The sequence below is a fragment of the Mustelus asterias genome, chromosome 12 (genome assembly GCF_964213995.1).
Source record: "Mustelus asterias chromosome 12, sMusAst1.hap1.1, whole genome shotgun sequence".
NCBI lineage: Eukaryota > Metazoa > Chordata > Chondrichthyes > Carcharhiniformes > Triakidae > Mustelus > Mustelus asterias.
In genome coordinates, this window is record NC_135812.1 from 98,716,734 (window position 1) to 98,744,028 (window position 27,295).

A 27,295-nucleotide genomic window follows, 5' to 3' on the forward strand; every position below is an offset into this window, starting at 1 on the left:
CCACTAGCTGACGCAGTTTTGGCGGGTGGGACATTTGAATGTAGTTCTGCTGAGTTGCTCTGAATTAAGCTAGCTTCTCTTCTGCCTCTTACATTTCACTGGTATTCAATTCTCTCCAGATAGGAATTTATTTATTCCCCCCCCATCAATCTTTAACCCTACTTGTACAAGTTTGTTTTCCTGCATTTAGCTATTTATATTGTATTTTCCGACACGATGAACTGTTTATACACACCAGAGAGCTCACTCTCATCTCCCCGCAAAGTGAAGGGCCAGATTCAGGTAAGAAAATAAATATATATACTAATTTAATTCTATGTTTTTAAGTTTAAATTATATAAATAATCAAACACGTTAAAAAATAAGACGAATCTCCCAATGTTGATATCCAGCTGCGTGTTGAGTATTTGAAAACATTTTTAAAATTAAATTTTAGGCAAGGACGCACAAAGACTTGTTAAATTTGATGTTTCACTTTGTTGTTACATTATTTCGGCAGTAAATTTGATTTTGATCCCACTTCCGAGTTGCGCCTCCTCAAAAGGCGCCACCTAAATGTTCCACTATTTGAAGATTTTATTTTGTCGTTTTTCCAGATTATCTTCGGACCAATGTTCTCGGGGAAAAGGTAACAGATTTCATATTATCTCTTTTCTCCCCTTTTTTATTTTTCTTGACAATGAAATGTTTGAAGGGATTTTGCCGGTAAAGCAGCTGTTTGGCGCCAACTCTCCTTCCGCCCAGCTCTGCCCCTCTCTCTCGTCCTGCAAACTGCTTTTGTCTTCATAGACATCTACTCAACTGCATTCTGATTTATACTTTCCTCTCTCTCTCTGTTACAAATCCGGTTCTCCATTCTCACCACATCTAACTGGTGTATTTTAAATCCGTGCTTGTAAATAATTGGAATAAATATTTCACATTAGCCTTTTAATTCAATGTTGTTGCCAGTTTCTTTAAATGCTTCATTCGCCTTCTATGTGTTAGCTGCATTTTGTGAAGTCCTGCACTGTGCCTAATATGCATTCTATCTATACCTTCAAGTCATTAACAATGACCCAAAGTGCCCAATATACATTCTAGTTGTAGTGCCTAATATACATTCTATCTATACTTTTGAGTCATTAACAATGACTCAAAGGTATAGATAAAATGTATATTAGGCACTACAACTTGCATTTATATAGCGCCTTTAACTTACCGAAATGTTCCCAATAAAGAATGACTCAACCAAATCTAACACCCAGCTACATAAAATGGTGTTCAATGACTAAAATCTGGCTTAAGGAAGAATGCTAGCCTTGGAGAAGATCCAGAGGAGATTCACAAGAATTATCCTGGGAATGAAAAGCTTGACATATGAGTGTCTGAGGACGCTGGGTCTGTACTCAATGGAGGATGAGTGGGGGTGGGGAGGAATCTCATTTATACATCATGTCTGTGTGGAGTTTGCACATTCTCCTCGTGTCTGCGTAGGTTTCCTCCGGGTGCTCTGGTTTCCTTCCACAGTCCAAAGATGTGTATGTTAGGTTGATTGTCTTACTGTGTTTACCCCAGTCCAACGCCGGCATCTCCACATCATGACATTAGGTTGATTGGCCATGCTAAAAATTGCCCTTAGTGACCTGAGATGCGTAGGTTAGAGGGATTAGTGGGTAAAATATGTAGGGATATGGGGGTAGGGCCTGGGTGGGTTTGTGGTTGGTGCAGACTCGATGGGCTGAATGGCCTCTTTCTGTACTGTAGGGTTTCTATACTTTTTTTACAGAATAATGAAAGGCCTGGATAGAGTAGACATGAGGCGGCACAGTGGCACAGCGGTTAGCACTGCTGCATCATGGACCCAGAGACTCGGGTTCAATTCCGGCCTCGGGTCACTGTCTATGTGGAGTTTGCACATTCTCCCCATGTCTGCATTGGTTTCCTCCGGGTACTCTGGTTTCCTCCCACAGTCCAAAGAGTTTCAAAGGTTAGCTTGATTGGCCATACTAAATTGACCCTAGTATCAGGGGATTGGGAGGGGAAATATGTGGGGTTACAGGGTTAGGGCCTGCGTGGGATTGTGGTTGGTGCAGACTCGATGGGCCGAACGGCCTCCTTCTACACTCGAGATTCAATGATTTTAAGATGTTTCTGTTAATAGGATAGACTAGTACCTGAGGGCACAGCCTCAGAGTAAAAGGACAACACTTTAGAACTGAGATGAGGAAGAGTTTCTTTCGCTGGAAGGTGGTGAATCTGTGGAATTCATCGCCACAGAAAGTTGTGGAGGCCAGGCATTTAAGATAGAGATAGATGGGTTCTTGATTGGTAAAGGGATCAAGGGTTATGGGGGGAAAGCAGGAGAATGGGAGTTGAGAAACTTATCAGCCATGATTGAATGGCAAAGCAGACTTTACGGTTTGAATGGCCTAATTCTGCTCCAACATCTTATGGTCTTAAAGAGAGAGGTTTTAAGGATCACATTAAAGGAAGAGAAGTTTAGGGAGATGAATTTCAGAGTTTAGTGGGCAGGTAGCTAAGGGACACTAAAATCAGGATGTTCTAGAGGCTGGAATTTAAAGAACTGCAGTTATCTCAGAGGATTGTGAGGCTGGAGGAGATTACAGAGATAGGGGCAAGGCCATGGAGGGATTTGAAAATGAGCAACAGTTACTTAACTGAGCTAATGTAGATCAGTGAGCACAGGGGAATGGACTTGCTACAAGATAAGACACAAGCTTCAAGGTTTTGAATGGCTTCAGAGGGGAGAATGCGGAAGGCTGTGTCGTGAGTGCGTTAGAATGGCCAAGTCTACAGATAACTAAAGCATGGATGAGGGCTTCAACAGCAGAAGGGCTGAGGCAGGGGCAGGGATGGGTGATGTTACAGAGGTGAAAAAGGCAGTCTTAGTAACATCTGGTTGAAAGCGCATCGTGGAATCAAATACGAAACCGAGTACAAACAGTGGGTGGCACAGTGGTTAGCACTGATGCCTCAAAACTCCAGGGACCCGGGTTCAATTCCACCTTGGATGACTGACTGGGGTTTGCACATCCTCCCTATGTCTGCGTGCGTTTCCTCCGGGTGCTCCGGTTTTCATCCACAATCCAAGAAGATGTGCAGTTTAGGTGGAATGGCCATGGTAAATGCGCAGGGTTTCAGGGATACGGCAGGGGAGAGGGCTTGGGTAAGATACTCTGTCAGAGAGTTGGTACAGACTTGATGGGCCAAATGGCCTTCTCTGCATGGTAGGGATTCTAAGAGTAGTTCAGAGGGCGATGGGTCAATGACAAGAGTGTAGTTTATGGTGGGGAATGAAGACAATGGCCGAGAGTTCTATCTTCTTGGTGGGAATTGGGGAAAGTCCCGGCTTTGCAGGCTCCCCTCTGGTGGAGGTGTGCTGGCAGTTCTCTGGGCAGCCAGCCCCAGAAACACGCATTGGGCAGAGGCAGTATGTGACTTAGTAGGCGGCCATTTCACTATTCAACTCCTATATGCTGGAAATCAGTCGCTGTAAGAAGGCGAAAGTTATCAAAGATTCACAAGGTGTCTGAGGGGATACTTCAGAAGCTGTCAGGTGCGTGAAAGTTAAACATATTGGCCAACTGGTTTTTAACCCTTGAGGTGCTGGCCCAGCAAGAGCCTGTGATAGGAAACTTTGGATTGAGGTCTGACCATTGGAAATGTATGAAGTGTGACCACACAGCAGCCATTCATTTTTGCCAATGTCACACCACACCCAGCCTTGTAGATTTTTGCAAGTTGTGGCAGAGCGTTTGTAGATGGTGCACATTGCTACCACGGTGCGTCGCTGGTGCAGGGAGTGGATGTTTAAGGTGGTGGTGGTGTGCCACACAGATGGGTTGCTTTGCCGTGAATGATGTTGTGGCCCTTGAGTGTTGTTGAAGCTGCACTCATCCAGGCAAGTGGAGGGTATTTCATCACACTCCTGACTTAAGCCTGGTAGATGGCGGACAGGCTTTGGGAAGCCAGTAGGTGAGTTACTCACCTCAATTCCCAGGCCTGCTCTTGTAGCCTCTGTTCATAAGGCTGGTTCAGTTCTGTTCAATGGTAACCTGAAGGATATTGATAGAGGATTCAGTGAATGTAATACCATTGAATTTTAAGGAAAGATGGTTAGATTCTCTCTGGTTGGAGATAGTCATTGCCTGCCAGGCATTCGGCACAAATGTTACTTTATGCTGAATAGTCTTGATTTGCAACATCTCTGTTGGTTCATCAATCATGTCAGCATGTGCCGTGACTCATCCAATACTAGATAGGTGCGTTATTAACATTGGAGCCAGATTATCTGCCCTGTATTTGATAGCATTGAAAGTACACTTTCTGGCATGTCTGGATCAATCACTCAGTGTGACCGAATGCAGACTTATAATGGTGAAGATTTCAGCTATTGCGATGCCAGAGAGTCTGGAACTCACCAGTAGATTTTCCCTCTCCTGTCGGGAATGGGCATCTCCTGGAAGAGGTGAAGTGCCCGCGATCTTGAGGGCACTTGTATATCAGTGGCCTGACAGCCATTTGTGTCTGAGGATGCATCCATATCCCCAATTTGGTTATGTGAAATGTGTCTGTATTAGGTCCTCTCCATTGACTATGGTGTCAGGGGCAGAGCTGATCCTATGTGACGGGCAACCCCCCCCCAACCCACATTTCCATCATTGCCCTCCTCCCCCATCCTTGGTTAGAGCAAGAAATAATCTGAGGAGAGAAAGCCTTCAGCTAAGATGGGCCGGGGGAAGGGAAGTTGGTCGGTAGGAGATGGGTTTTATAGACAAGATAAGCTTGGAGAAGGCGTGAGGGGAGATGGGAGAAAAACTAGAAATGTAAACGAGGTCAGGAATAGGGTAGCGGAGATTGGTGTGGAAGCCTCAGGGCATTTATTCCAGTGGGCTAGGATAAGGGAAAGAGCTGATCAAATGGTCTCAATCTTGGTGACAAATCATGAGTCGCTCATACTATGTTGTTGAAGATGAGGGAGGAGGTTTAAGAAGAATCGTTAATTAGGATTATTATGGCAGGCCAGCAAAACTTCAGCAACAAAGTAAACAACCAGGAAATATGTTTGCTTTTGGTGATAATTGAGGGGTAAATGTTGCCATGAGAACTCATGGAATCTGTTGGACATCAGGTTAACACCTCCATCTGAAAGACAGGAGTGCCAACAACACAGCACTCACTCAATACTGCACTGGAGTGTCCACTTGGATTGTTTGCTCAAGTCTCAAATGGGCTTTGAACCACAAACATCTGACTGAGGTGAAAATAGTACAAGTAAGCCAAAGCTGTCACTTAACTGCAGTCGCCACATTTATTTAATACTTCTTTCAAACTGACTTCTCGGTGTGTGTAAAACAGCTCAAAAATCAGAACCATTCTCTGGTCGATTTAAAAAGTTTGCATAGCTCAGCTGTAGGGACCCAAACAGACTCATTCAAAAGTTTTCTGTCTTAATTTAGAAAGTTACCAACTAATTGCCTGCCTCTATTGCTTTACAATTATTCTCCTCTCTTAAAACAGGAGAGTAGATTATAAGCACTGAGGATGTTATAACTCTTGTATAAAGATCAAGAATTACTTTAAGTCTGTGAAATGAAACTTGGATTTGACTTCAGTCTCTGGCAAGAGTGCTGTCACTGAGCCATAGCTGACATGTCACCATTTTGAGAACTGAATTCTGTCGGTGTGGTTACGATGCCAGTTCAGCTTTGCACCTGCTGTTTCCTTTCATTCGCTCAGCTAGTTCTCAATCTCACCTGGCTGAACAGGTGCCTCTGTAGGAAGAGTTGGTGATAACTCTCGGTTTGAGGATCAAAATCAAAATTTTGTGGTTTCTGCAAAGACCTCTTCATGAGTCCCAACTTCACAACCTGTGCATCTGACTAAACTCTCATTTTTCTCTCTCCACTACAGCACAGAGCTGATGCGTCGGGTGAGAAGGTTTCAGATTGCTCAATATCATTGTCTTGTGGTAAAATATGCAAAGGACACTCGGTACAGTAAGGAAGACCTGGCTACACATGACAAGTGAGTATTAAGTGCAGTCTAGGAGTTGCAGCATACTCGTTAAGTGACTAAGGCAATCTATTTGACCAGTGCCTATGCACAGATTTTTATTATCTAATTGTGAACAAGATAAAAGCTTACAGTAAATTACAGCTTCTTCTGTAATGTCCCTTGTAAATGGCAAAATACTTGCTGCTAACCTTGCTATGACATTTTTGACCAATGATTCCTCTGAACCTGATTGGCACTTCCTTAAGTGGAAAGCTGCCCTCTTGCTGGCTCTCTTGCCAGATAACTCTCACAAACTCTTGATAGTATGGTCTGTGTCTTTTTGTTTCTGACTGCAATCCCTGGGCTTGACTTCTAACCTCCGTTAGTGGAGATTAGCTAACCACTTCACTTAACCAGCTACCACCCAACAAATGAGTGCTGCCTGTAGCTGCCCTCTACTCTTTCCCAAGGATTAGCCATAATAAGTATGAAACATAATGACCGGGATTCTCCCCAAAAAATTCAAAGTGTCGAATTTGTGTAAAAACTGGAGTAAATCCCCCTAGTTTTTTTAGCGGGATTTTCAAAATGAATTTCGCACATGTTGTGCATTACAGAGTGCCATAACGAGTTTCATGATGAAAATCAGGGGGCAGAGTCTATTCCCACTGGAGAGGCCAGCAGCATAGTGCTGAGCAGGCCAATGCGCTGATCTGCCAGAGCCGAGATCGGCGCATGCGCAGTAGCTGCGCACTCCTGGCCGACCCCCATCCCAATGGCCAGCCCCAATCAGCCCTTCCCTCCCTTTGTCACCGATCCCAAATACAGAGTGGCAGCAGGCCCCCCCACCGATCTCCCCCCAATAGGCCCCGCCTACTTGGCACTGCCTGATCTGATTGGGGCATAAGGACACAATCCGATCAGCCATGATCTTATTGAATGGAGGAATAGGCTCAATGGACTGAATGGCCTACTCCTGCTCTTATTTCTTAACCATACTGTTAGTGTTTAGAGTGTACATTTCTCACAATTCATTTGGCAGATTTCATTGTTTATTTCTAACCATCTGTTCTTCCATCCATTTGACTAATTTCTAAAATATCAATTTTTCCCTCCATGGTTTCTCTGTAACCTTTAACACAGTCAACCCCTGTTCTTCAATGTTCAAAACACCCTTGCCCCCATGTAAACCCGCCCTGGATACCTCACCAGTAGTTTGCAAAAGATCAAAGATGGGGGTGGGGGGGATGCAAAACAATTCAAGAAGGGTCACCCGCGTACATATTTCTTGCATTATGGATTTGAGGAGCAGTGCGTGTGGGAGAGTCTTTGAGGAGCTCCTCCTCCAGTAACTGATTCTCTCTCTTTCCAAGCTCGCTGCTTCACCCTTCCAATCACATCTTTCCTCTCTCCCACTCTCTCTGCTCCTCCAGAGATAGCATCTATGATTGGAGGAGCAGCAAGGCGGGAGGGAGAGAGGCTGTGATTGGGAGAGCTGGAGCAATTATTCTGGCCAGTGCCACTGCCACCAAGCAGGAGACTTGGCTGCATTATTACCAATCTCATTGATAGGAGGCTGTTGAGAAGAAGCCGGAAATTAAAAAGGAGGGGGTGGCTGGAAAGCCAGGAAGAGGGCTGGGAGCTGGACGTCGCTGCCATTCCCACAAATGGCCTCAGCATTCTTATTAGGACACAGGCCATTCAGCCCTTCAAGCCTGCTCTCCCATTCGGTAAGATCATGGCTGATCTGTGTATGGTCTCAACGCCACCTTCCTGTCTGACTCCCAGAACACTTGACTCCCTTGCCGATCAAAAATCTCTCTAATTCAAGCCTTGTATAAATTAATGGACCCAGTCTTCACTAGACTCTGGGGAGGGGGATTTCTTAGAGAAAAAAAATTCTCATTTCTTGACTTAAAGGGCCTTTTACTCTCAAATGGTGTCCCCTAGTTCTAGTAACCTCACGAGAGGAAACCCCTTGACTGACTTTGCACTCTCACAGTGACTGGGCCGGGAACAGCTTGCCGGGTGTTATTGTGAAGGGAGGTGAGAAACGGAGAACATTTGTAGAAGTGCTGTTTAGTTGGAGGGTCAGAGGTCCAGGTCTGCACCTGGTGCCTGTAAAGGAGCAGACACTTAATAGAAAGGGGTCTGGATCCCCATATTGAGTTGCAGCCTGGTAAAAATAAGCTTAAGCTTACTTTTTCTTCCAAAAGTTAATCCCACAAAAACTTTGAATTATTGTCACGAGGATGTGCTTTTTAAAGGTACAATTTCTCATTTTTATTTTTCTGACTGGATTCTTTGAAAAACGGGGACCCTATAAAGGCAATGAAGAAACTGCCCAGCTTACTTCAATTCCCACCATTTCACATTCCATGATCTGGGATGCAGAAAGACACTCAACCCCCTTGGGACCATGAAACACCCCCCTCCCCTGTCGATTCACACCACCCTGAGATTTCTGAAATGTTTCTGAGACAAGGCATAAAAATGCAGTTACCTATTCTGAAACAAAAACTGCAACAGACATGAATGAGTAGAATTTCTCTGGAATAAACAGCCGGTTAGGTATTTCAAGGGCCTTACCAAGCAGGAGGGGGAGAAGAAAAATGACAGTGCTGTAGAGTACTGAACACAGACTGATTGGAGCGGTGCGGTCTCCTTCGGGTGTGCGTTGATCTTGCAGTGCATCTTGTAGGTGGTACACCCCGCTGCCATGTTTTTTGTAGGTGGTGGAGGGATTGAATATTTGTGGAAAGGACAGCAACCAGACAGGCTGCTTTGTCCTGGACTATCCTCTCATGGAAGATTAGTAAGTTACCAATGACAGTAAGGTGCTGGCGCTATTTAAGGTACTGCTACAGTATCAGATTAGTAGGGCTACATTCTGGACATTCTTCCAGACAGTATTCTCGGACTTAGTGACATCTTCATCCTGTAGCCGGTCAGTTACATGGGTAAGATGGTTATAGAGGGATATGGGCCAAATGCGGGCAATTGGGACTAGCTTAGGGGTTTAAAAAAAAAAGGGCGGCACGGATAAGTTGGTCCGAAGGACCTGTTTCCATGCTGTAACCCTCTGTGACTCGATGACTGCTCTGACTGTGTGATCTTGCTCACTAGTGGATCCATGTAGAAATGTGTCTTCCATTTGGCTTATTACACCTTCCACGCCTTCTAGAATATGATAATGTAGAATATTTAAAATAATTTCCCATGCTATTGCCACAATGGATTTGTAAGTCAATAGTTTCACAGCAACTAATGAAACAGACTAAAATAAGATCCTAGACATCAAAGTGAGATACTGACTTAATTTAACTAAGAAAGCACAAGATATCTTTCATAAACAAAAAAAAAACGAATGATCAAGGCCAAAAGGTACTCTGCTTTGTAATTTATACAAGTTAATATAGTTCAAGTTCAGGAAGAACAAAACTGATGTTCAAGTAGTCTAGTGCAAGTAAATTAATGTTTCAGAAATAGTGAATCCAAAGGATAGCTGCTTGACTGATTCAGTGGTACAATTTCCATATTATATGGAATAGAACTGTACAAGGCAGAGGAGATTCCAAGTTGATCCGTTAACTGATGTCAGCCAGAGTGATGGTGAGACTTGTATTCTTGGCCGGGGGGAAAATTGAAGTTGCTGTTTTTGGGAAATGTACATCTAATTAACTTGAGGCTTGACGTTTAACTGATGCAAAATCATTAATACCTCTGCATTATCTTCATTGCTCCCAATAAAACTTCCCTATTGTCACCAACCTTCAATTCATCTTTGTTATGCTTCGAGGAGATTTTGCTATTTTCTTTTTTAGATTTTCCAATCCCACTTTTTAACTTACAATTCCTATAGTTATGATTTTCTCCTGCAGCATTACCCTGAGCCTGCCTTCTAAGTTTAATTTTAGATTTTATCTCCTCCTTATTCTCAAAACTGTACCTTTTGTTGCACATTCTTTTTGCCTTGAGGAATATATTTATTTTGCACTCTTCGTCGCGTTCGTGAAGATTTCCAAGTGTAGCTCTTGCTGTCTCATTTGGCACTTACTTTTACCCAATTAATTTGTGTCAAATCTCTTATTTCTGAACTTTCTAGACCACAACCCTTATTTTTAACTCCATTATCCTGTTCTTTTTCATATGTACCACAACAATGTTATGGTCACTATTTCCCCAAATTTTCCACTATCACATCAGGCATTTACCTCAGAAGGAAGTCAAGCAACATGCTTCCCCTGTTGGACTAGAAACCTACCGATTTGGGACCATTCTTAGCTGCATTCTTAAAGAGTATTCCCTACATTGGCCAGGTGCCTAATCTTTATTGTGGGTGGCCATTTTGGGAAGACAAAGTATCTGAGATGTATCATGCAGGCTTTGCATGTCTCAGCTTCTAGCTGTCTTAATCTTGGGTGGCAGCCACTAATAATTCAAGGCAATTGTCAAAACTTCTCCATCACACCTTTGATATTCTGCCTGTTTTATTTTACACCACTATAAATCGAAGCTGAAGTTGGTCTGCATTCTGAAATGATGCTATGCTGATTGTGCACCTTTGTAATTTCCTCTAATCCTCTAGTTGACGTGTTGAGTTAGCTGGGGTGCATCGCACAGTTCTAAATTGAGATTGTTGATGTTGATCCAGAACTTCCATTTGTAAAACCTGCTGCTGTTTTGTTTCTTTATCTCTCAGGTTTACAATGCAGGCAGTTCCTGCGACAAAGCTGAGTGAGGTTCTTCAAGAAGCACTGAAATCTGCAGTTATCGGAATTGATGAAGGGCAGTTTGTAAGTGTGGCCCGTAATGCTTTATTTGAAATTTCAGAGTGCACTGTATCCAAAAAATCCAAGCTACCCAGAGTCTAATCCCTGGATAAAGTCCATTTTCAGTCAATTAAGAAGTTTGGAGTGGAAAAAGTTGCTGTTTTCAACCTTTAAGGAAATTGTATGACTTCTAATGGTGCTGTCTCATTCTGGTACATGGATCAACGCTCCTCCAGTTGTGCTCCCTGAGCGTAAACTTGGTGGTGAATGCTAGGCTCCTCAAATCTGAGACACCCAGTAGCACAGTGGTTAGCAGTGCTGCTTCACAGCGCCAGGGACCTGGGTTCGATTCCCGGCTTAGGCCACTATCTGTGTGGAGTTTGCACATTCTCCCTGTGTCTGCGTGGGTTTCGTCCGGGTGCTCCGGTTTCTCCCACATTCTGAAAGATGTGCTGGTTAGGTGCATTGACCCGAACAGGTGCCGGACTGGTGACCAGGGGAATTTCACAGTAACTTCATTCCAATGTTAATGTAAACCTTATTTGTGACTAGTAAATAAACTTTAAACTACTGCAGAATCTGATCCTTCTCTTATCTGATCTACTATCACACTATCCATCTGTGTTCTTTCCTGATTTCTTCCCCCACCCCTGCCACTAGCTCTTACTCCAAATCTCCAATTTGGGGACACTGAGGCTAATTGTTGCATTTTCATAGAATTGGAATGGTTACAGCATAGAAGGAGACCATTTGACCCATTGTGTCCATGCTCGCCCTCTGAAGGAGTAGTCGACCTAGTGCTACTCCCGTGTCTTATCCCTTTTTTACTTTAAGATAATGATCCAATTCCCTTTTGAGTGCCATGATTGAATTGCCTCCTCCACACTCTTGAGACAGAGCAATGAGGAGGCAATGGCCTAGTGGTATTATCACTAGACTATTAATCCAGGAACTCAGCTAATGTTCTGGGGACCTGGGTTTGAGTCCCACCACAGCAGATAGTGGAATTTAAATTCAATTTTTTTTAAAACTGGAATTAAGAATCTACTGATGACCATGAAACCATTGTCAATTGTCAGTAAAACCCATCTGGTTCACTAAGGAAATCTGCCGTCCTTACCTGGTCTGGCTTACATGTGACTCCAGAGTCACAACAATGTGGTTGACTCTCAACTGCCATCTGGCCAAAGGCAACTAGGGATGTGCAATAAATGCTAGCCAGCAACGCCCATGTCCCATAAATGAATACAATTGCAGCAAAACATCCCTATTTCTATACTCTCGCTATAAAGGTCAACATACTTTACTGCCTGCTGTACCTGCGTGCTTACTTTCAGCGACTGATGCACAAGGACTCCCAAGTTCTCATTGAGTATCCACTTCTCTCAATTTACACCCATTCAAATGATAATTTGTCTTCCTATTATTGCTACCAAAGTGGATAACCTCACATTTATCCACATTATACTGCACATTCAACCTGTCCAAATCAAGCTGAAGCATCTCTGCATCCTCCTCACAGCTCACCCTCCCACCCTATTTTGTATCGTCTGCAAATTTAGAGATAATACATTCAGTTCCCTCTTCCAAGTCGTTAATATATAATGTGAACAGTTGGGGTCCTAGCACAGATCCCTGCAAAACCCGACTAGTCACTGACTGCCAATCAGAAAAAGACCCATTTATGCCAACTCTTTGCTTCTTATCTGCTAACCAGCTTTCTACCAATCTCAAGACATTGCTTGCAATCCCATGTGCTTTAACTTTACATAGCAGTCTGTTATGTGAGACCTTGTCAAAAGCCTTCTGAAAGTCTAAATAAACCACATCCACTGGTTCTCCTATCTCACTTTTTGAATAGCGGGCTTACATTAGCTACCCTCCAATCTGTAGGAACTATTCCAGAGTCCATAGAATTTTGGAAAATAACCACCAATGGATCTGCTATTTTCAGGGCCACTTAAGTACCCTGGGATGAAGATTATCAGGACCTGGAGATTTATCCACCTTCAAGCTCATCAATTTCCCCAAAACCATTTCTCTACTAATGCTGATTTCCTTCAGCTCCTCACTAAACATGCTTCTCTCAGCATTTCTGGCACATTATTCATGTCTTCCTTTGTGAAGACTGAAGCAAAGTACAAATTTAATTCCTCAGCCATTTCTTTATTCCCTGTTATGAATTCTCCCGTTTCTGACTGAGGGGTGTTTTTGTCAATCTTTTTCTCTTTACATGTCTGTAGAAACCTTTACAGTCAGTTTTTATGTTCCCGCTAGCTTTCTTTCATACTCTATTTTTCCCTTCTTATCAATTGCTTGGTTCTCCTTTGCTGAATGTTAAACTGCTCCCAATCCTCAGACCTATTGCTTTTCTTTGCCAATTTGTACGCTTCTTCCTTGAATCTGATACTATCACTAATTTCCCTTGTAAGCCATGGTTTGGCCACAATTCCCTTACGGCTCTTCACCAAACAGGAATAAACAACTTCTGGAGTTTACCTATTCATTCTTTAAATGCCTGTATTCCCACTCCATCATGGCCAATTCATGCCATCATAGTTACTTTTATTGAGATTCAGGATCCTGGTTTCAGAGTCAACTGCATCACTATCCACCTTGACAAAGGATTCTACCATATTATGGTCACTCGTCCCCAAGGGTTCTCTCACAACTGGATTGCCAACTAATCCTTTCTCATTGCACAACACCCAGTCCAAGATGGCCTGCTCCTTGTTGGTTCCTCAAAACCATCCTGTATGCACTCCAGAAATTCCTCTCTTGTACTGTGACTAATTTGACTCCCAATCTATATGCAGATTAATCACAGATGTTCCTTTGACACATGCATCTCTGATTTCCTGTCTAATGCTTTTCTCAACATTACCACTACAGTTTGGTGGTCTGTATACCACCCCCACCGATGTTTTTTGCCCCTTGTTGTTTCTTAACTCTAAACAGATTCCACATCATCTGTGCGAATATCTTTCCTCAATGATGTATCAATATCATTTTTAATCAGCAATGCAACTCCACCAGCTTTTCCTTTCCATCGGTCCTTCCTAAACAGTGAATAGCCCTCAATGTTTAGTTCCCGCCCTTGCTCACCTTGGAGCCATGTCTCCATAATGCCAACGATATATCCCTTTACATCTGTCTGTGCAACTAATTTATCCATTTTGTTTCGAATGCTCCGAGCATTCAGGTACAAAACCTTAAGGTGCGCGCTTATAACATTTCTTTTCCCTTTCCTACTATTTTTCACTCGGTCCTTATCTGACTCTGGCCCTTGATTTCTCTGCCTGTCACTTTCCTTATTCTTCTTACTGTCTTTTCCTCTTGTTCTTGATTCCCCCTGCTCTGCATCCTTGCAACAGTTCCCAACCCCCTGCAATATTAGTTTAAACCCTCCCCAATCACTAGCACGCACCCCACTGCCCCCCCCCCCCCCCCCCCCCCCCCCACTTCCCCAAGGACATCAGTTCCGATCCTGCCCAGGTGTAACCCGTCCAGTTTGTACAGGTCCCATCTCTCCCAGAACCGGTCCCAATGTCCTAGGAATCTGAAACCCTCCCCCTCATACCATCTTTCCAGCCACATATTCATCCTATGTATCCTGCTGTTACTACTCTGACTAGCACTTGGCACAGGCAGTAATTCTGAGATCACTACCTTTTGAGGTCTTCAGACTTGATGGGCTGAATGGCCTCCTTCTGCACTGTAGGGATTCTATGATTCTAAAGTCCAAGATCCTATATGCTTTATTAACCTGTCCTGCCACCTTCAGTGATTTGTGTACACACACTTACAGATCACTCTGCTCCTGCATCCCCATTAGAATTGGGCCTTTTATTGTCTCTTCAAGTTCTTCCTAACAAAATGAATCACTTCGCACTTTGCTGCTTTCAATATCACCTGCCACTTGTCTTCCTGTTCCCCCCGCTTGTACATATCCTTTTGAAGTTCCACACTATCCTCCTCTCAATTCACAAAACTTGCATGTTTTGTGTCATCTGCAATTTTTCCCTGTACACAAATCTAGGTCGTTAGAATATATCAGGTGGAACAGGAGTTTCAACACTGACCCCAGGGAACTCCACTATAAACCTTCCTCCAGGCTAAAAAAAACAACCATTCGTCACTTCTCTCTGTGTCCTGTCACTCGGCCGATTTTGTATCCATGTTGCTATTTTCCTTTTTATTCCTTGCTGACAAATCTGTTGTGTGGCCCTTTATCAAATGCCTTTCGGAAATCCATGTGTTCCATAACTCAGACCAAGAAACCCATTACAGAAGAAGGATCAAATTCAGAACCTGCCTATTCTTACTGGTTCCGTATCACAGCAGGCAGTGCGCTGAACCACTGGGCTGTTAGTGATATCCATTCAACACCAAGGTTCCCATGAACTTTGAGGCTGGAAATGGGTTTGATCGCTCCTCTGCAAAGTACCTAGAGATGGTTTGCTATGTTAACAGCGCTGATGTCAAGGCAGGATGTTGTTGATTGGCTTGCCTAACTCTTTCTGAATCTGAGGAAAGGTGCTGGTTACAAGCAATGATGTTGAAGTTCTTCGTGTATTTCTAGTTTCCAGACTGTGTTGAATTTGCTGAGGAAATGGCTAACCAAGGAAAAACTGTGATTGTGGCGGCCCTGGATGGAACTTTCCAAAGGAAAGTAAGTAGAACTCATGAGGAGATTGTGCAGTAGTGGAGCCAAATGAGTACATCTTGTTCAATTTACATGCTGCCTGTCCAATATCATAATCATATCTTTTACAACTCAATTTCATTCACTTAATTTTGGCTTGGGAGATGCTCTTTATAAAATATACTCCAAAACTATTTAAGAATTTCCACTGAATTCCTGACTTTGCTCATACTTTTAAGCAGAGGTCAAGCCCTTTCCCACGGGAAGTGTTTCAAGGATGTGGGGGAGAGATTTAGTGGTTTTATCACTCGAGGGACCGTAAACAGATGAGCGGCAGTGTTGAAGTGGGAGGGAAGGGCAGTAACAAGCATCTTATTTCAAACAAATTGGTGAAATGGTACTGCCCTGAAGGAGACCATTCGGCCCATTGTACCTGTGCCAGCTCTTGGAATGACCTTCCATTTCCCTGCTCTTTTCCGGTTTGTTCCTTTTTGAATATAGATTCAATTAACTTTTGAAAGTTCATATTTCACCATCTTCGCAGGCAATCATCATAACTTGCATCATAAAAGCAATCTCCGGTATTTTGCCAATACCTTTAAATCTGTGTCCTCTGCTGATTACCTACTCTCCTGCCTACTCTATCCAAATAGTTCCCAGTTAAAACTCTTTTCACCAAGGAGAACAATTCCACCTGGACATGGTTCTCCCCACAATCGATTTTGATCATCCCTGGTATGATTCTGGTAAATGTGTCCCACTGCCTGTCCAGGCGCACTGGAAAACTGACTCCCGGATTCTATCATTCCTGACTGCAGTGAGAGGAAGGAGGCAGAATGCTTGCTGTGTGGCAGGAAAGTTTGTCCTCAGCCTGGCCAGTCTGATGTGGTGCAACAGCAATTCGTCATGGAGTCAAAATGTATTCATTGCTTTTGGAATCTGATTCTGAGCAACTCTTGTTTGTCTCTCTAGGCTTTTGGCAACATTCTGAATCTGGTTCCCCTGGCCGAGAGCGTGGTGAAACTGAGTGCTGTGTGCACAGAGTGCTACGGGGAGGCTGCGTATACCAAGAGACTGGGAGCTGAGAAAGAGGTTTGTTTTTTTTTGTCCTTCCTTTTTTTTTAGTTTCTTTGTTTTCTTCCCCTCCTGAAGAAACCATTCCCCAGATTCTGGGCACCATCCAGAATCTTGCCAATTGTCCACTCAATGTATGTGACCCTAGGTGGAGGGAGAAGGTGCCATCATTAAGTATGATCGAGGCACTATCAAAAGTCACATGCACATCAGTGGAGTTTTCTCTATCTCAGCTTGGGGCTCAGGCCAATTGTGATCCCTAAGCTGGTACCTCAGCTGAGACCTTGACACAGGCGTGGGACCTACCTGACCTTTTATGGCTCAACTTCAGATAGACTTACTGAGCCATTACAGGACATGATGTGGAGATGCTGGCGTTGGACTGGGGTAGGCACAGTAAGTAGTCTCACAACACCAGGTTAAAGTCCAACAGGTTTATTTGGTAGCACAAACTTCCGGAGTGCTGCCCCTTCATCAGGTGACTCACCTGATGAAGGGGCAACGCTCCGAAAGCTCGTGCTACCAAATAAACCTGTTGGACTTTAACCTGGTGTTGTGAGATTACAGGACAATAAGAGATTTACTTGACAATTCATTCAGTCATGTGAGAGTTCAATGAATTGTAAATGTGACTGACCCATTGCAAATAATGGACAGAGTGAGCGACTAGTCAAGCCACAAATACCCTGCCCTGCATTAGTCTAAATGCAGGCAGGTCTGACTATGCAAGTGAAAGCTATTGGGATAGAATGGTGCTCAGCTAATTCTGGGTGAAGAGTTGGCTTCTTTAAATCATTGTGCCAACAACTTATATAGTGTCTTTAATAACAAAAATATTTTGAGGTGTTTTTACAGAGGAAAAATAACTGGACGTAGAAGCTAAGACTGCGATCAAAATTAGAGGGACTGAGTTGGTGGTTGGTGAGTGGGCGGGTGTAATTGGAGTGTTGGAAAAAGTTTCCAAAAATAGGAGGAAGGGAGGCCAACAATGGGATTTTGTCCCGTTGACACACACGTCAGAGAAATCATTGGTCCCGTTAGCTTCCTAAGGACTGAGTGTGAAGCATTGTTTCTGGGTCCTGGGAGCAGGAGACCTTGACAGAATCTGGTGTGGATCTTTTCAGCAACAGATAAAGAAAGGGAATATTCGCTGTCAGTGTTCTGTGGTCAAACTGCTCTCAATGGGAACGAGGATGAAGATGAAAAGGATGAATTGTGTTTGTTCAGCACCTTTCACAACCTCCAGCTGACTAGGAGCATTTTATAGTCAAAGAAGTACTTTTGCAATGAGGTCTCTGTTGTAATTTAGGAAATGAGGCAGCCAGTTTGTGCACAGCCAGCTCCCACAAACAGCAATGGGACAATGACCATAGAATCCTTCAGTGCAGAAGGAGGCCATTCGGCCCATCAAGTTTGCACCAACCACAATCTCATCTAGCCCCTATCCCCGTAACCCCATGCATTTACCCTAGCTAATCCCCCGACACTAAGGGGCAATTTAGCATGGCCAATCCACCTACCCCGCATATCTTTGGAGTGTGGGAGGAAACTGGAGCGCCTGGGAGAAACCCACACAGACACGGGAAGAATGTGCAAACTCCACACAGACGGTGACCCTAGCCGGGAATTGAACCCGGGTCCCTGGCGCTGCGAGGCAGCAGTGCTAACCACAGTGCCACATGTCATCCTCTCTTTTTTACTGATGTTGGTTGAGGGATAAATATCGGCCACGAAAGCAGAGAGAACCTCCTGCTTTTCTTTGAAATAGCGCCTGGGATCTTTTCCATCCACCTAAGAGAGCTGTTACAGACAGAGAGAAACTCAACTTCTTTACCCTGTCCCCGTCTGCCCGTAAACAGGGGTGGTTTGGGACTATATCTAAAGTGGGCTGTGGCGTGCTTTCCCCTAACCCTCGGTCAGTGTGGTCTAATTTAATAATAACTTGTATTATGATCAACTGGTTAGTTCACTCACATTCAAACCCAGTGAGGAGCAGTGTTTGCAACCACGCACATGCACACAAACATATATATGTTCAGTAAGGGGGCAGTAGAAAAGAGGAAGATTTGCAACTATGGGCAACACAAATAAATAAATATTAGTTCATGTGATTTCCAGAGTCTGAGAAGTCAGAATCCAGAGGGCATTCCTTTGTGGCAGAGTTTAGTCCAGATGGGTTTCTGGTTGGAGACAACAACACGAGTGCTTGATATGACTGACGATGCAGCACAGTGGAGTTTGCATTTAGATCGCTCAGCCAGCGATAACCAGAGACTTTTAAAATCCAGGAGTTGAGAGGTGGTGGCCGGCTGCTTGGTCAGCTAGGAGCTGCTGGAGTTCTTCCTGTGTGATGTTAAATCAGTGGGTCATGGTGGGCCTGGGTAAGATGCTCTTTCAGAGAGTGTGCAGACTTGACTTGCCATGGGCAGCCTCCTACGCTGTTGGCATTCAATGGCTCAATAATTTCTGCTCCAAGATTCTTTTATTTCATCAGAATCCTTTCTTCCCTTGAAGAGATAGCAAGGGGCAACAAACATTGGTGGGAGTTATTTATAGGCCACCAAGTTGGAGTGGCGATGTTGGGCGTGGTATAAATCAGGAAGTTAGAGCTTCATGTAAGGAGAGTAATACAGTAATAATGGAGTGCTTCAGTTTACATATAGACTGGGTAAACACTAAAGCTGTGGAGGATGAATTCCTAGACTGTGTACAAGATGGTTTTCCGGAGAAGTACTTTGAGGAACCGATTGGGGATCGGGCTATTTTAGATTTAGTATTAAGAAATGAGAAAGTGCTAATTGATAACCTTGCTATAAAGCAGGTGTCTCCAAACTTTTCAGTACGAGGGCCACATCGTATATTTTACACATTTTCGGGGGCCAAAGAAAAAAATTAGTTTTATAAATGAACTGGCGATGATTAAGCCTGTGAGATCAAATGAAATTCACTGTTGAAACAACAGGTTTCAGAACACAAGACATATCCACGTATTTTCCGCACAATGCTTGTTGATGGATAATGCAATGCAGAAACATGGGCTTTGAGAATCCACCAACCTCACAAGCTTTTGTGATTTGTCCAACCAAACCTTTCTTCACCCCAGACATGTTCTTTCCTCCATCAATTGTCACGCATTGCAGTTTATTCCACTCCAGGTTATATTTTTGCAATTCTTTGAAGATGTCTTCTCCAATTACTGTGCTGTGCATGCTACGCACTGATGCTAATTCTTGTGTCACGTTAAATTCACTGTCGACGCCACGGATGAATACTAGGAGTTGTGATGTGCCACACACATCAGTCGATTCATCAAGTGCGAGAGAATACAACTGAAAATTTCTTGCTTTGTCTGCAATTTGATTAAATATATTGCTTCCTATATCCTCAATTCTACGAGCAACAGTATTTGGCGCAAGACTGATGATTTTGAACAGATTAGCTTTTTCTGGCCATAACTCTTCCACTGCTTCCATTATACACTCTTTGATGAGATCTCCATCGGTGAATGGCTTTCCTCTTTTAGCCAACACATAAGCTAGTTTGTAACTGGCCCTGGTTAAAGCTTCATTTTCAGTTATCTTCTGTGTAAAAAAAGCTTGTTGGGAAAGCAACCTGCGTTGCATTGATTCAAATTTTTCCGAACGCTGTGTTCCTGTGAATTGGGAATAACTTGGTTCATATTTGGTCTCATAGTGCCGACGTACATTGTACTCCTTCAAACCTGCAACAGTTTCGTTGCATATGACACACTAGGCTTTATCACCTGCTTGTACAAAGAAGTACTTTATACCCCATTCTTCATTAAACAGGCGGCACTCACTGTCCACTTTTCTTTTTTCCTTCCATAACTGAATTGGTCTGAATTGCCGCCATCATTGTCATTGTTCTCGCTCAGTTCAGACAGATGGAGCTTACGAAAGCAGCTTTCATTTAGTCAATGCAGGGCAGCAATTGGATAACAGATGTCTCAATTGCTGATTCGTTTAATGAACTGTCAGTCACAGGACGGCAGCTCTGATTGGACAATAGGCCGGTAAAGAGGGCGGGGGTTCCCATGGGTCCATCGGACACCGCGCGGAGCAGCAGCAAATGTCCGGCCTGTGGCTTCCGTCCCCGCGTCCGGATCCTGAGTCAGCGGCGGGGTGCCGGACGCGGGAGTGTCTTCAGCAGCGGGAATCCCGTCCCGTCCCGCCCCACTGGCTGCGGGCCAGATGTTAGCCCACTGCGGGCCGTAGTTTGGAGATCCCTGCTATAAAGGATCCATTAGGAAATAGTGACTGTAATATGCTAGTTTTACATTAAATTTGAAAGTGAATCTGAACATAGGAAATGATGACGATATGAGGGGCAAGTTGGCTATGATGGATTTGGAAAATATATTGATGATCTCATTGAAATTTACATTCACTCTCGCACCACCCACACACTGGCTGCAGTGCACCCGCTACAAGATGCACTGCAGAAACTCAGCAAGGCTCCTCAGGCAGCACCTTTCAAACCTGTAACTGCTACCATCTAGAAGGATAAGGGCAGCAGACACATGGGAATACCAGTATCTGGAAGTTGTCCTCCAAGCCACTCACCATCCTGGTTAGGAAATATATCGCTGTTCCAAAAACCTGGAACTCCCTTCCCAACAGCACTGTGGGGTGTACCTACACCACATGGACTGCAGTGGATGGCGAAGGCAGCTCATCATCACCTTCTCGAGGGCAATTGGGGATGGGAAAAAAGTGCTAATCTAGCCAGTCACACTTGTGCCATCTTAAAGGAAAATAAGCAAAATTTCCAAAGTTCTCTCCCTTGTTTGATTTAGTTCAGTGACCCTGTTTTGTCCCAACAGGTCGAAGTGATTGGTGGAACAGACATGTACCAAGCGAACTGCAGGTCCTGTTACTTTGCGAACGAAAGCCGGATGGATATGAAGAGTGATAAGGAGAACAGTGGACAAGAAGGAACTCACCAACATATAGCTTCAAAACAACCAGTCTGGCCCCAACAAGGCAAATCACAAAGAAAACTCTTTGAAAGTCTGCAGGTCTAACTCCTAAAGTTAATCCTCCTCCCCCTTCCCCAGCATCCCCTCCCTCCACCCCTCAACTACCCACAAACTTTATCTCCTCCTCATCTAAGGTGTTGACCTATGTTGGGTGTGGCCCCTCTGCCATAGACAACTCTTCAGCACTTTTCCCCAAGCAATTATCCTCGTGCAATTCTGGGCAAGTCACTGATGTGTTGAGACATCACAATCGAGGCTAATTCTGTCCTCTTACCTTCTACATTTGCACTTTCAGTTGGGGACTGGATGGAGCCTGAGGATCAGCCACGATGTTACACGGATCGGTAAAAGCAGCATTGCATCTTCTTCCTCTAGCTTACAAATTACAGCGAGCTTATTTACACTAACTGCACTATTTCAAAATCCACACAAAGTCCTTTTGCATTTAACTAGAGCGGAGGTACTGGCTCTGTTCTCTTACACCCTGCTTGTTCTCCATGTGAGTCTGGGCTATGTTTTCCAGCTACCAAACTAAATTATCTTTTCACCTTGGATGTGCCTTCCGGCAATCACTAAATGATGAACAGAATTCATGAGACTCCACCCGCCTCCCCCTCCCCGCTTCCACTGTCACCTCCCAAAGCTATGCTGCAGCAGTACAGCTAATGTTTAGTTTTTAATTATAGATATCTATACTTCATTTTTTTAATAGCTTTGTCTAATTAGTTGCTCAGTCTAGTTTATTAAAATGGCCACACAGGAAATGTACAGTACAGTTCAGTGGTCGCAATCATTAATAATTACTAACTCTGAAGTTGGAACAAAAATCTTCCAGTCCCCGGTGTGTTCTTTAGTTGGTGTTGCAATGCAGGTTAGTGTGACAAGATTCATTGTGTGATGCTGAAAATAATTAACTTGGTAGCTATCTAATGCTGGAGTGTGGGACTGCCATTAACTGCTGTGTAGAATACTGAAAGAAAAATAAACCTTGTTTTTTATTAACCACCGCCATATTTATTTGACTGAGAAATCATTACTGTAACTGTTTGAAATGAAAACATTTGGTATTATTGACATAAATTTTGAGGACCGTGGCTCCAAAAGCCATATATTTTAAAATGTCACTTCACCGCCATGTATCTGCATTCGGAGCTAATGTATTGATGATAATAAAGGCAAAATACTGGAATGTGAAACAGAAAAGGCTGAGAAAATCTCAGCAGGTCTCCCCACAGATGCTGTCAGACCTGCTGAGTTTTTCCAGCATTTTCTGTTTTTGTACTGATGGTAATATTTTGCTGAAGATCTGAAAACTCAGTAACAGTGCTCAGAAAACACCAATCTAGTTTAGCACTGCCATTTAGATGAGCATAATTTAAATCTGAGAACTTGATCTGCAATTCTTTGTTTCATTGTTCCTACATTTGTAAAAAAAAATAAAGTGGATTGAATTTGTCTATTGTGTGTTCACTAGTCCTGCCTAATGCACATCTATTACTTTATATTGTAATGGAACCCATGTTTCAAAGCTTGTACTTTTTAAAAGATAGACCTTAGCCGTACAGGGAAACTGAAAAAAAGAAACTGACCCTTTGGGTTTCCAGGGAAACTGAAACTGCAATTAGAAACCAAAGCTTCTAGGGAAACCAAACCTAAGTAAAGTATAGTCACAAGTAGGCTTACATTAACACTGCAATGAAGTTACTGTGAATTTCCCCTAGTCGCCACACTCTGGCACCTATTTGGGTCAATGCACCTAACCACGCTTCCAGACTGGGAGGAAACCCATGCAGACACAGGAAGAACGTGCAAACTCCACACACAGTGACCCAAGCCAGGAATTGAACCTGGGTCCCTGGTGTTGTGAGGCAGCATTGCTAACCACTGTGCCACCCATATTGAACCTAGGTGAAGGCATACACAAGATTAGTACAAGCTCAGTAGAAGTTGATGAGCCCAGTGATGCAGTAGAAACAAGCTGAAGGAGATGGGCTAGGTTCAGAAGCTGAGAATAAGCAAATGCACAGTTGTTGCCGCTGTGTGTGTGGCATTGATCCACCAATGTTATCTTCAAGTGACAGACAGTGTTGCGGTTCTGCAGACATGTGGTATTTTTGGTGAAGATTGTGCCTGCAGAACTCTAGCTTGTTGTGTGCCTCTGTCATCTAGGGAGGTTAAACATTAAAAGCTGAAATTCTTCTTGAAGATGGAATTTTGAAGGGCTTTTGATAGTGAGATTGACCCACATGCTGAGTGGATTGTTGAGTGAATTTGTCTTCATTGTATCTGCCATTTAATGTGCAATAAATTAGAATTGACTGCAATTTTCCTGTGAATTCATGTTCAATGTGTTGATTCTGGGTTTTTGAGTATAGGTGGTTGGCTAAGAAAGCGGGAGTCATGCTAGACATTTCATAGGTTCACACACACACACGGCCTGTCCTTTACAAGCAGAACAGATCCATCCATTCAGCCTTTTTAATTGAACAAACATTTGGGCGACTGACATTGCAGCCATTCCCAGATTCATTCCCCCTCGCAATGTCTTGATCAATCCGACCGGCTCCATTTGGAATTAAACAAAAGCTTGCCAGTTAACTGTTCCCTGATGTACTCTCCATGACAATGCCTCTACCAATCAGCACCCTCTGCTTATGCAGCATAAAGTTAATTTATTAGTGTCACCAGTAGGCTTGCATTAACATTGCAATGAAGTTACTGTGAACATCCCCTAGTCATCACACTCCAGCGCCTGTTCAGCTATGCTGAGGGATAATTTAGCATAGCCAGTCAATTGGACTGTGGGAGGAAACACATGCAGACACGGGGAAAAGGTGCAGACCACACAGACAGCGACCCAAGCTGGGAATTGAACCCGGGTCCCTGGCCCTGTGAGGCAGCAGTGCTAACCACTGTGCAGCCACAAATCTCAGTTGTTAGTCTTACAAATCTGCTGAGCACAAAACAAAAAGTTTTGACAGCACGTCTTCTTTTCAGCAATACTCAAAATAGCATTTATTGTTTTGCTTATCTAATTGTATAATAAAAATTCATTTGTTTTAAATTGCAAATAATTTTTGTAATATCCTCATAAGTCAATCTGCTGCCATTGGGGTCCAACCACAACCTTTCTCGACCAATTTCAGAGCTTAGAGGGTTCCCCTGTTCCATAGCAAGAGCTTCAGCTGTCTATGGAGGCAGCAACTCTGCAAACCTGTGATCTATAGCACTGACAAAAACAAAGGCAGCTGACACAAGGGAACATCAATATCTGCACACCAAACATCTTGACTAGGAAATGTATCACTGTCAGCAGCCAGTCAAAATCCTGGGAACCAGCACTGTGGATGTAAATGCACCACCACCTTCTCCGGGGCAATTATGGATAGGAAATAAATGCTACACGTGACTTAATTTTGTGCTCAGCATAAAATTGGGTGGAGGTTTCTCACGTGGTAAGCTTGCTGATATCAGTGATGAGGCTTGAGAGTTAGAAAGGCCTCATTGTGTTCTTACATATAGAGAACAAAAGACAGTTCGTTAAAAGACACACAGGACATCTCTTGATTTATCATTGTTCTATCCAAAGCCTGGTGTCCCTATCGCAGAGATATGCAATACACGTGTCAAGTTTCACAATTTTTATCAGTTTGTTCAGGTTTCCACATCTCAAATTACTGATAACAGACTTGGTATTTGGATTTATAATTTATTCAGAGGCAATATATTCCAGCCTCTCCAACTTTAGAAGCGATATCACCCCTCTCAGTTCAAACATAGTTATCCACTTGTGAGATGTCAGTCATTTTACCTTTATGTCGATTTTGTTTCCAGTCAGTTGCAAGTCCCTCCTCTTCAGCTCAAGGCAAGGACCCCAGCCTTGGTTTTGAATTTGTGCAAGGACTGAATTCTGAATAATGTAATACAACAGCCAAATATTCTGGCTCATTTGGCTGTTCTCATGTGACCTGCTAAATGCTGATCAAACAGCGGCTTGTTAACTAATGTAGGAAACGCACACTGTGACTGTTGTACTAATTGCCTGATCCCACGATTTAATCCATGAACAGTTGGAGAGACCAGGTGAAGCTCCAGAGACAGTGTACAGATTCCATGCAAAGCACATAAAGTAAAGTTTATTTATTAGTCACAAGTTAGGCTTACATTAACATTACAATGAAGTTACTGTGAAATTCCCCGAGTCACCACACTCTGGCACCTGTTCGGGTCAATGCACCTAACCAGCACATCTTTGGACTGTGGGAGGAAACCGGAGTACCCGGAGGAAACCCACGCAGACACAGGAAGAACATGCAAACTCCACACAGACAGTGACCCAAGCTGGGAATCGAACCCGGGTCCCTGGCACTGTGAGGCAGCAGTGCTAACTACTGTACCACCCACTGTCTACACACCATGTGGGTAAGGTGCTGTGCGCTGACAGCTTTGCAATAACAGTGGCATGCCCAAATTTGGAACAAAGGTGGAGATACATTGCTCTGTGGGTAGCTAGGAGAAAAATAAAGTCCATCAAGTTTGCCTTCCACCATTCTGTTGAGTCCTCATGTACATCATTGTATTAACTCAATAAAAACAGAATCATTTCTTCACACCATCATCTGTCCATCACACAATGGAAATATAATCACAATGCACATATTAACTTCAGTGGAAGACCAGCATTACATTCATGTGATTTAATTAAGTCAGGCAAGATCTGTCCTATTACCATTTGGAGAGAACCCATGGAATATTGGTAATGAAGTTAGCATACCCTATTGCATTTATCTCATGATTTACATGAGGGCGGCACGGTTACCACTGCTGCCTCACAGCACCAGGGACTTGGGTTCAATTCCAACCTCGGGTCACTGTCTGTGGGGAGTTTGCACATTCTCCTCGTGTCTGCGTGGGTTCCCTCTGGGTGCTCCAGTTTCCTCCCACAGTCCAAAGATGTGGGGGTTAGGTTGATTGGCTATGCTAAATTAACCTGAGTGTCAGGAGGATTAGCAGGGTAAATATGAGGGGGTCACAGGAATAGGGCCTGGGTGGGATTGTGGTCAGCGCAGACTCGATGGGCTGAATGGCCTCGTTCTGCACTGTAGGGATTCTACGATTCTAATTTGATTCGGATTTCAGCATGATTGTTCAAGTCAGCAAAACCTGTGACTAAGAGTTTGTTACAATTGTAATTCATATTTTGTGATCCTTGTCTATGCTACAGGATGGAACTTAAGTTATCAGTACATAATAACGGGCGGCACTGCTGCCTCTCAGCATCAGGGACCTGGCTTCGATTCCAGCCTTGGGTAACTGTCTCTGTGGAGTTTGCATGTCCTCCCCGTGTCTGCGTGGGTTTCCTCCCACAGTCCAAAGATGTGTGGGTTAGCTATGCTAAATTACTCCTTGCAGTCAGGGGGATTCATAGAATCATAGAAACCCTACAGTACAGAAAGAGGCCATTCGGCCCATCGAGTCTGCACTGACCACAAATCCCACCCAGGCCCTACCCCCATGTCCCTACATATTTACCCACTAATCCCTCTAACCTATACATCCCAGGACACTAAGGGCAATTTTTTTTTTAGCATGGCCAATCAACCTAACCTGCACATCTTTGGACTGTGGGAGGAAACCAGAGCACCCAGAGGAAACCCACGCAGACACGAGGAGAATGTGCAAACTCCACACAGACAGTGACCCAAGCCGGGAATCGAACCCAGGACCCTGGAGCTGTGAAGCAGCAGTGCTAACCACTGTGCTACCGTGCCACCCTGATTCACAGGGTAAATATGTGTGGTTACA

The 27,295-nt window shown here is 43.8% G+C and overlaps 1 protein-coding gene across 2 annotated transcripts; it reads left to right on the plus strand.

Moving 5' to 3' along the window:
* Positions 1-26,915, plus strand: tk1 (thymidine kinase 1, soluble). 2 transcript variants are annotated; one of them, XR_013499181.1, is made up of 8 exons: positions 1-282; positions 597-628; positions 5,917-6,030; positions 10,703-10,796; positions 15,355-15,444; positions 16,390-16,509; positions 21,335-22,694; positions 22,736-23,859. XR_013499181.1 is itself a non-coding variant. In XM_078225706.1 (7 exons), the coding sequence occupies exons 1-7, from the start codon at positions 217-219 to the stop codon at positions 21,533-21,535; spliced, it is 717 nt and encodes a 238-aa protein (XP_078081832.1). In that variant the 5' UTR covers positions 13-216; the 3' UTR covers positions 21,536-26,915. The 2 variants fall into 2 exon arrangements, 1 of the variants encoding a protein (XP_078081832.1); XM_078225706.1 differs by having other exon boundaries at positions 13-282; positions 21,335-26,915.
* The last annotated feature ends 380 nt before the right edge of the window (positions 26,916-27,295 follow it).

Bases quoted from the DNA above. Each gene is read 5' to 3' on its own strand.
- tk1 (XM_078225706.1), top strand. From the start codon at position 217: ATGAACTGTTTATACACACCAGAGAGCTCACTCTCATCTCCCCGCAAA. The intron at 15,445-16,389 runs GTAAGTAGAACT...TTGTCTCTCTAG, and splicing joins ATGGAACTTTCCAAAGGAAA to GCTTTTGGCAACATTCTGAA. The intron at 16,510-21,334 runs GTTTGTTTTTTT...TTGTCCCAACAG, and splicing joins GACTGGGAGCTGAGAAAGAG to GTCGAAGTGATTGGTGGAAC.